General features: G+C 47.2%; 1 protein-coding gene across 1 annotated transcript in view; it reads left to right on the top strand.

The window, feature by feature from the left end:
- Window positions 1-337: 337 nt before the first annotated feature.
- Window positions 338-10,759, top strand: part of LOC147097546 (uncharacterized) — a 52,516-nt gene continuing 42,094 nt past the window's right edge. Inside the window, exons 1-2 of the mRNA XM_085971399.1 lie at window positions 338-1,069; window positions 3,330-3,630. Coding sequence (XP_085827525.1) covers window positions 428-1,069; window positions 3,330-3,630 — 943 coding nt within the window. The 5' untranslated portion in view covers window positions 338-427. The remainder of the gene's footprint in view (window positions 1,070-3,329; window positions 3,631-10,759) is intronic.

The following is a 10,759-nucleotide window of genomic DNA, read 5'->3' as shown; positions in this document are numbered from 1 at the left end:
TGCAGGATCCCTAACAACGGGATCTAAAAGAACTAAGAAGGTCTAAGTTGGGTATAGCGTCGACCTTGAATATCACTTGGCCCGCTTAGGCTCCAATTAGACAAAGGGAATTTAAAAAGGGACTCTCCTAAAAATAAAAGGAAAGTGCCTGGTGCCTCCCAGCTGAAAGGGGGACGGCGCACGGTTGCCTAGTTATCCGGCCGGTGACTCATGCTGAGCCAAGAAGCCCGTCAGGCTGAGGCAAGACTGCTGAGAAGAGAGAAAAGACTATGGCACCGAATTAAGTAGCTACAAAGAAAATAAAGGGTTGACTTCGAGACTCGCGGACGGAAAAACTGGTGAGCGCTCATTGTATTTTGTGTATATAAAATAACCTGCGGTTGTATAACCAGTAAGTTTAAAACTAAGTTACAGGAGTAAGGAGAAGATGGGAAATAACGGCAGTCGAGCGGATTCGTCCGAGCCTGCCAAGAAAGGAGCCCGAGGCAAGGTAGAACAGGAGGCTGCAAATGGTAAAATCAAGATATGTAAAAGAACGAATGACAGAATAAAAAAGCTCGTGCAACATCGAAAAAAGGTAGGAGATCCCATCGTTCCACCGGGTTCGCCAGCCGATACTGTAATAAAAGAAACAGGAGACGATCAGTATGCGGTAACTTTTAGTAGTGATCTGTATGGATGGTCGGGTGGAGATTGGCCTTATGGGGGAAGTTTTAAAATACCTTTAATCAAAGAATGGGAAGAAATTACTAGAAATGAAGGAGGGGATCCTGAGTGGGACACCCCCTATATGTTATGGTGCTTTGCTAGGTGGATGGAAGTAGCAAAAAGACACCAACCCCCAAAGAAGAAGGGGAAACAGGAAGAGGCAGAGGCTAGTCAGAAAAAGGAAGAGGTGCTGCCTGAGGCTCCTGTTGTGGGAATGTATCCCCGAACCCCAGCGGGAGATCCGGTTGAGATGGGGGAAGAGTTAAATAATTTACTAATGATAGTGGCTGCTCTAAGACAGCAACCGGCACGATTTCCGGCGCCGCCTCCATACAATCCACCCCCACCCGCAGATGAACCCGTAATTGAACCTCCTCCTCCAGCAGAGGCACTCGGAGCAGGAGCTGCTGCACTGCCTGGTAGTAATGTACAGGAGCTACCCTCACGTAACGGACCTACAACTAGGTCACAAACACAACCTGACACTACTACCCATCAACTTCCTCGAGTCATGATAGGAGAGGTGGCAGTGTTAAAACCATGGTCCCCAGCGGAAGCTAGAGCTATGATAGCCGAGGCACCAGACCCCTTAAAGAAGCCCACTGCCTTTCATAATTGGCTAGAACAAATATGTACCATTTACAGCCCTCTTCCTGGGGATGTGCTAATGCTGCTAAAATGTGCGTATGGGTCCTCATGGTCGACCCTAAGGGACGGATTTGTTGTTCCCCCGGGAGAAAATGGAGATTGGCGACAAGATGATGTACAACTGGACCAGGGAAATGAGTCTTTTGCTCACTGGTTAGAACATAGAGGTAAAGAGGCTATAATGAGAGGAGCCAAGAAGCATAGTGACATAGGAGAAGTTACTCGATGTCTGCAAAGAAAGGAGGAGACAATTCCTGATTTTGTAGCTCGATTTAAAAGCAAGTGGGAGGAACATGCGGGAGTTCCATTAGCAGACAATGGACCTTTGGCAGTACAAACACTGCTAAACTGCATGTTACCCTTTCAAGCTCAAGCCTTTAAAATGATTAATCTAAATTGGCAGACTCAGCCCTGGGCGGACGTAGTTACTGCTCTGGTAAATATGGATAGGAAATAGCCATTTGGACCTTCTGGTCGATACCGGTGCAACAATGTCCTCTGTACCCCCCTCCGTGGGTATACCCGCCAGTCAATTTAACGTTGTAAGCATGGGAGTAGCCGGTATCCCTATGTTAGAACCCCTCTCCAAACCTACCAAAATTCAAGTGCACGGGCAATCCGTCACAGACACCCTCAGAATTTCTCAGACCGCCCCTCTTCCTATGTTGGGAAGACAGGCTTTATGTAAATTGGGAGCAGTTATATACTGCACTCGAGACGGCATGTTCATGGAACTGCCTCAAATACAAACTCATCAGCTAATGAATTTAATGATAGAGGAAAAGCAAGTAGAAGGAGCCCCCATTTTATACTGCTGGCAGCTGAATAGCAATCCTTATGGCCAATTGGTAAAAAATGTATACCAAGCCTTGCAGGAATTAGAAGATCCTCAGGGGCAGTATTTACAATATCTAATTGAAACCAGTAGAGAAAAGAAACGGACCCATTGTACGGCATGGTACACGCATAAAGAAACACCCAATTATCAAGAATTGGTTTGCTCATACCTAAACCAGCCAGAATTGCTGCAGATTTCACCTTATTTATTCTTTGGAGATAAAGGCCTGGGAATGTTGGTTCACCATAAGAATCAGCAATATACCTGGACCAGGTTGCCCCAGGGGTATACTGAAAATCCTGCGGTGTATGCGGCAGCGGTTAAAAATGACTTGGAGGAATGTCAGTTATCAGATCAGTCCACCTTAATCCAGTACGCAGATGACCTTTTGGTTGCCTCCCGAACGGGGCCAGACTACCAAGAAGATACTATAAAATTGCTCCAGCATCTGGCTAGCAGGGGACACAGGGTGTCCTCCGAGAAGTTGCAGTTTTGCCAAACATCCGTCCAGTATTTGGGTTTTCAGTTGGAGTATGGACAGCAAAGATTGGGACTGGAAAGAATAAGAGCAGTGGATAAAGTGCTGATCCCGCGAACAAAGAAGGACATTTTGTCGTTTCTGGGAATGGTGGGTTATTGTAGACAATGGATATATGACTACAGAGAAATGGATGCGGTCTTACGATCAGCTACGCTGCAGACAGAGCCCCCCATAGTCGAATGGATGCCAGAATGAGATAAGGCATTCAGTGATCTTAAAAAAGCTATGGTCAGTGCTCCCGCGTTAGGACTACCTAAGTATAATAAGCCTTTTCAGTTATACGTCAATGAAAGAGAAGGCTTTGCAACAGGAGTACTGGCACAAGAACACGGGGGAGGAAAAAGGCCTGTAGCATATTACTCTGTAGCCTTACCAGCCGTAGTGAGAGGCATGCCAGCCTGCTTACGAGCCGTTGCTGCAACCGCCACAATAGTGGAAAATTCCATCCCTATTGTGCTTGATCACCCTTGTGTGGTAATTGTTCCCCAAGCAGTGCTGCTATTATTAAATTCGGCAGCTACTGAGCACTTTACAGCGGCAAGAAGGACTGGGTATGAGATAATCCTCTTGTCACACTCTAATTATACCTACCAGCGATCACCAGCTGTCAACCCGGCGACCTTCGTGCCAATACCAACAGAATACCCAGGTGAACCAGAACACGACTGCTTGTTAACTGTTGAAGCCACCACTACACCCAGGCCAGATTTGCTAAGTGATCCTATTGATAATCCTGACTTGATCCTCTTCACGGATGGTTCTTCGCATCGACCTAGTGATGATCAACTATTAGCAGGTTATGCGGTGGTGACTCCTCATGAACTATTGGAAGCTTATGCGTTGCCACCTGGCACATCTGCACAAGCAGCTGAACTATATGCATTAACCAGAGCCTGTATTTTGGCTAAAGATCAAAGCGTCAATATCTATACTGACTCCCGTTATGCATTTGGGGTAGTGCATGATTTTGGACAATTATGGAAAAACAGAGGTTTTATTACATCCTCAGGAAAATCTATTAAGCATGCGCAAATGGTGTTAAATTTGTTGGAGGCTATTCAGTTGCCAAGTAAAATTGCAGTACTGAAATGTGAGGCCCACACCATGGCAGGTGATGAAGTCTCGTGTGGAAATAGGTTTGCTGATAGTGCGGCTAAAGAGGTCGCACTGAGGCAGGCCCCACAGCTTCAAGCCGCCAAAAATACCGTTAGTAACTTTCCTCCAGAACTTCCTAGTAGCATTGATGCTGATCTACTATGACAGGCCCAAAGTCAGGCAACAGTCCAAGAAAAACGTACTTGGAGTAAGGCAGGTTGCTATCAAGATCATGATATATGGATGCATCCTGATGGCCGAGTGGTTTGCCCACGAAGCTTGTTTTTGCCCCTGTCTCGCCTGGCACATGGACAGGCTCACATGGGCAAAGGAGGGATGGCACATGCATTGTCCCAACAATGGTATGCACCAGGAATAACGGTAACAATTGAAAAAGTTGCCAGAACGTGTTTAGTATGTCAACAGAACGATAGAGGGAAATCGCCCGCAAATTTTGATCACCTACCCCAACCAGAGCTGCCCTTTGAGAATCTACAGATAGATTTTGTACATATGCCCGCAGTAAAAGGATTTAAGTACATACTGGTAATAGTAGATATGTTCTCCAGATGGGTAGAGGCATACCCCACTAGGAGGGATGATGCCAGAACAGTAGTAAGCATTCTGCTAAAAGAAATAATACCTAGATTTGGAATACCTATGGGAATAAACAGTGACAGAGGAACTCATTTCACCAGCAAACTGATAAAAAACTTAACTGAAGCCCTTGGATTTCAATGGAAATTGCACATACCTTACCAGCCACAATCCTCAAGAATAGTGGAAAGAGTGAATGGGGAAATCAAGGCCGCCCTAACCAAAGTATGCCAGCAAAATGGGTTGCAATGGTCGGATGCCATGCCAGTAGTAATGTATGCCCTGAGAAATCAGAAAAATAGAAACACAGGTCTGACACCACATGAGATCTTGATGGGCCGGCCTATGACAACAGGCACACGCCCACCCATGACTCCAGAGAAGGTGGCATTAATTTGGAATGATGAAAAATCATTAAAATATGCTCAGGCCATGTGTGAAACAGCAGGAAGAATACATGAGAAAGTGAGACAGGCCCAGACGCGCCCCACAGAAGGAAACATGCACCCCTTTAAACCCGGAGATCAAATTTATGTGAAAGCGCTAAATAAAGAATCTTTTTCTCCTTGGTGGAAAGGACCATATTTGGTGCTGCTTACAACTCGAACAGCTCTCAAATTGAAAGAAAAACCTGATTGGGTACACGCTACAAGGTGCAAGTTGCATCATCCAGAGGAAACACCGGAGGTGGAGTATAAACATACTGCACCAGACACCATTTCAGAAACGGGAAAAGATCCGTGCCCACCATAATTTGGCACTTCATTGAAGGACTGATTACTTTCGGATTGCTATATATGTTTATATTTAATGCTGTATAACAATAATTAGGAAAATTTAAAGATTTCTAGGATAAATCAGGAAATATGTTAAACCAGATGATAATAATCGGCCTATGTGTAATAAGGACAGCCGCCTGGACCATCCTGCCTACTGAAAAAACAGAATGGGCAGGCCAGTTAGGATGGAAGGCAAGAGACAGTAACCAATCGCAGGGAACTTACACTTGTAACAATGGCACCATTTGTGTAATTGCTAATTGGACGATTAATGTTCGAAATGAAATCTGGGATGGATAAAATAGTATTTAGCCAAGGATCTAATATAACTCTAAGTATAAAATGGGAAAAAGGAGTGAACATAAGTTGTAGGATAGAGAATGACACTGACATACTAAACAATTATACTAAATTATGGAAATGGTATAAAAATGACACAAGAACCAGAGACATGGAACAACCGATATATTTGAAAGACGGTCAGGCGTACGGATGCGTGAATGCAACTCTTATAGAAGGAAGACCTCACTGGTATGGGGAAACATTCTTTGCAAAGAAAACGAAACAGATAGAAAGTCCTATGGACCATTTGCAAAGATTGCATTCTACCTGTACCCCGGTCTTGATCTCCCCATATACTCTAAATTTGACAGTACAGGTACAATATGAAAAAAAAAGATACTGGATGTAATATTACTAATATACAAGCCAAATTGAATAAGAGAGTTAGGATCAGGAGAAGGAGAAGGGACTTAGCAACGGTCTTGGGGGGAGTAGGAACTGGTATGGGAGCCCTTAATGCAATAGATATTGAAACATTGCAGAATAAAATACAGCAAGTAGGAGGGCTGACAGGATATGCTATAAAATTAAGAAATGCTTGGGACAATGGACTGACAGCAGCGATGTTAACACAGTGGATATCAGATACAATGAGTTGGAAGCAAGTAAATAAGGTAGAAAAGGAACAAGAGAATGTTGCAAAGGGACAAGAGAAAGTCAATAATCATACTCAATGTATGTTTAAAGAAATTACCAAGCAGTCACTGAGGCCTGAGCTAGAGCGAATCGCTATGTCAGGACATGCTCCTAGTTGGATGAGAATTTTTGGATTTGAAGGAAATAATCTAGAAGTAAAACTTGATCGAAGATATACTAAATGTGACCTTAAGGGATGTAATTTTACAATGAAAGTGGTAAATGTGACAAAAGCCAAAACCTGGTGTCAGTTCTTGGTATTGCCCCAACTGTTTGGAGAAAACTTTTGGTATCCCGAATTTCATGGTAAATGGATAGATCAGGGGAATAAGACCCACGATGCCTCGGATTGCCAAGATTGGCCGTTTGGAAAAGTATGCCCATTGCATACCCCTATATATGAACCTTGCTCATTACAACATAGTAGAGGTACATGCATTTGGAATTTGAAACCTTGTAATGATACTACCTTGCATGAGATAGGCCAGAACTATCTGTTTATTAGCAGTGCCTGGCCTATATATGTAGACGGGATTTTGAAAAGGCCCCCTTTAAACACTTGCATAAAAGATGTTTATACTGTGTTTGACCCACATACCAACAAGACATATCAGTTGGGAAAATGGGCTACGGTAATGCAAAGAAGAACTGTATTGGGGATAGAAAATGCCCCCCCTACAGTTAATTTGGCTAATCTGACGAAATTTTTGAAAAACAATGAAAAGATAGCAGAGGCCTTAGCGAAAAGAGGAAGAGATCTGCACCATTTAAAAGCAGTGATGGATTATGATGAGCAAGGTTTGATTCAAATAGCTACGCAAATAACAGATTTGACGGTACACCACTGGTGGGATGTGTTTAAAGGATGGTCACCTAAAGCATCCGCAGTGTTGGAATTGTTTGTTCACCCGATGGTTATATTTTGTGTAGTGACAGGAGGTTTATTTATATTAATTTGTATGTATAATGTGGATAAGAGTGAGATATCTGTTAGCGCAAACAGTAGAATCAGTAGCATCTGTAAAAAGAGCTACGAAAGTACTAGAGAGAAAGGAAAGAAAAAGAGCAAACCAGGATGACTATGATGAAGAAGATTGTCTAAAAATGTGTCCTTTCCCAAAGGGATATTATCCTCCCTATGAAAACAAACTGAATACAATGCCGTAAAGCAGTGTTGATCAGTAAAGATCAACAAGGAGGGAATTGTGGGAGAAAGCGTATTAAACATTAAGGCATGCTGGGATACTTGACCACTTTACTAATTGAACAAAGGACACTAAACTAGTTAAAACTAAAAGAACTGCTGACTGCCATAATGAAGTCAAGCTGACCTTTTGGCTTAGGACATCTGGTGATAAAATGTGAACATGTTAATCTGTTTCTTGAGAACAATGGAACCTATGAAACCTTATGTTGAAATGTAATGTAAGCTAATCACCTGAAGTTGTTTACCTTGCTGTATAACTATGAGCGCTGTACATTCGTAATTGAGAGTGCTGGTGGGCAGTAGGGACTGCTGCAGACTCTCCGTGATATCACGTCATAAATTCCTAAAGCGAACCTCGAAGTCTCCGTCTGATAGTTAATTTCCTCGACAGCCTGGGGACCAAGGTCAGCTGCAGTTGCCATTGCATTGGAATGTTATAACCTCTGCAGTGAATTAAAAACAAAGGCCATCAGCAGGGGCCGTGTCTCAACCTGTGGAGACATGTTCCGATTGTGTTGCCATAACTACCCCAGATATGAGTCTTGATGGTCAAAAACAGATGATGTCAGGGGGTCATAGGACTAGAACTTGTGTAAGCCCAGGTGCTGCAGACGGGCATCTTTATGATTGGATTTTGGGTTTGGGTGTCAGCCAGTGATCGGTTCAGGAGGACGCCATAGGTTTTGAATGAGAGTACGGGTATAAGAGGGGGCGGGGGTGTCTTGACAGCCACAAATTCTAGAAGATTTCAGGAGTAGAAGATTTCAGGAAGGACCAAGGAGACACCTGGGAGGCGATGAGAGACAAGAGACACAGGGTGCAGCTCACTCACGGCTGCTGCTTCTACCCAGTGTATAACGGGGTAATACAAGTCTCAATTATACTCTGTAAACTGCTGCTCGAATACTGTAATGTATTAAATCTTGCTTGTGCCGAATAACGTTTTATCACTGTCACCAATACGGGTCAAGCTCGAATCATTTGGAACCAGGGTCTCTCTGGAATCTTATAAATTCATAATTTTCCTTCTATCTCTTTTTATCTCTCTTTCTCTCTCTCCCTCTTTCCAAAGCGCATGTGCCTCTCACCAGCGCCAGTGCTGGCAATGATCATTGCATTGACGGTTACAAGTGATCAACGGAATCGAAATCTTGGCATTTCATAACCGACACTTGAAATGTCATGAGGGTTCTACCTGCTCCCTGAGCCTCAACTGTCAAACATTCGAGAGGGGCAGTACTGAGGGAGCGCTGCACTGTCGGAGGGGCAGTACTGAGGGAGCGCTGCACTGTCGGAGGGGCAGTACTGAGGGAGTGCTGCACTGTCGGAGGGGCAGTACTGAGGGAGCGCTGCACTGTCGGAGGGGCAGTACTGAGGGAGCGCTGCACTGTTGGAGGGGCAGTACTGAGGGAGCGCTGCACTGTCGGAGGGGCAGCACTGGAGGGTGTGCTGCACTGTCGGAGGGGCAGCACTGGAGGGTGTGCTGCACTGTCGGAGGGGCAGTACTGAGGGATTGCTGCACTGTCGGAGTGGTAGCACTGGAGGGTGTGCTGCACTGTCGGAGGGGCAGTACTGGAGGGTGTGCTGCACTGTCGGAGGGGCAGTACTGAGGGAGCGCTGCACTGTCGGAGGGGCAGTACTGAGGGAGCGCTGCACTGTCGGAGGGGCAGTACTGAGGGATTGCTGCACTGTCGGAGGGGCAGCACTGGAGGGTGTGCTGCACTGTCGGAGGGTCAGTACTGATGAGCGCTGCACTGTCGGAGGGGCAGTACTGAGGGATTGCTGCACTGTCGGAGGGGCAGTACTGGAGGGTGTGCTGCACTGTCGGAGGGTCAGTACTGAGGGAGCGCTGCACTGTCAGAGGGGCAGGACTGAGGGAGCACTGCGCTGTCGGAGGGGTAGTACACGGAACGCCGCACTGTCGACGGGGCAGTACTGAGGGAGCGCTGCACTGTCGGAGGGACAGTACTGAGGGAACGCTGTACTGTTGGAGGGGCAGTACTGAGGGAGCGCTGCACAGTCGGCAGGGCAGTACTGAGGGGGGGGAGGGGGGGGAGGGGGAGAGGGGGAGAGGGGGTGGCGGAGGGGGAGGGGGAGGGGGAGGGGGGAGGGGAGAGTGGTGGGAGGGAGGGGGGAGGGGGGAGGGGGGGAAAGCGGGACCGGTGGGGAGAGCCGGGGGGGAGCGGTGGGGAGAGCAGGGGGAGAGTGGAGCGGGGGAAGAGTGGGGCGGGGGGGGAGAGTGGGGCGGGGGGGAGAGCGGGGGGGAGAGTGGAGCGGGGGGAGAGCGGGGGGGAGAGTGGGGCGGGGGGGAGAGCGGGGGGGTATTGGGGGGGTGAGCGGCGAGTGAGCGGGGGCAGAGCAGGGGGCAGAGCAGGGGGGAGAGCAGGGGGCAGAGCAGGGGAGAGAACAGGGGGCAGAGCGGGGGGCAGAGTGGGGGGCAGAGCAGGGGGAGAGCGGGGGGCAGAGCAGGGAGAGAGCGGGGGGCAGAGCGGGGGGCAGAGCGGGGGAGTGAGCGGGGGAGGGAGAGCGGGGGAGAGCGCGGGGAGCAGAGCGGGGGAGGGAGAGCGGGGGAGAGAGTGGGGGGCAGGGCGGGGGCAGAGTGGGAGGAGAGCGCGGCGGGGAGTGAGAACGAGAGCAAAAAAAAATCTAGGAGTGACATCACAGGATAGCAGGTAGGTGATTGGTTGGTGAGTCTGACAGTGTTGTTTCATTCTCAAAGCTAGTGCAGTGGTTTAAATTAAGAGCTGGGGAACTATAACTATTACGTTAATAAACAATAACTTAACTAGATAAACTAATTAATTAATATAACTATAAATAATCATTTGATTAAAAACTTTAACTAATTAAATAAGCAAATAAAATAATAAAGTCTAGAGATGGCAGGGACTAAGTGTCAGGACTGTAGTGTGTGGGAGTTTGTGGACAGCGAGACTGTCCCGGATTCCCACATCGGCAGGAAATGTCTCTGCCTTCAGTCACTCCGGCTCAGAGTCATTGAGCTGCAGTGCGCGTTAGAGACACTCCGAAACATAAGGGAGGGGGAGGAATTTCTGGACAGTTTTATCCTGAATACAGTCACACCTCAGAGGAAAGCACAGGTTCAGGAAGGGGAGGGTGTGACTGTTTGGGAGACGGGTAGTGCGGACTTAGGAGAGGTTGAGAAGGAGGTCCGGCAGACGCTGGTCCTGTCCAACAGGTACGATGTACTCGCTACCTGTGAGGACAAGGAGAAAGATTGCGGGGAGGAGAGCCACAATGCAGACCAAGGCACCGTGGCTCAGAAGGCTGTCCAAGGGGGGGAAGAGCAGAATGGAAATGTGGTAGTGATAGGGGATTCTATAATAAGGGGGATAGATAGCCTCCTC

The sequence above is a fragment of the Somniosus microcephalus genome, chromosome 31 (genome assembly GCF_052327205.1).
Source record: "Somniosus microcephalus isolate GS21.2 chromosome 31, FLI_Smic_1.0, whole genome shotgun sequence".
In the NCBI taxonomy this organism is placed as follows: domain Eukaryota; kingdom Metazoa; phylum Chordata; class Chondrichthyes; order Squaliformes; family Somniosidae; genus Somniosus; species Somniosus microcephalus.
Note: the sequence above shows the minus strand (reverse complement) of the source record. Positions and strands in the feature narration are given on the sequence as shown.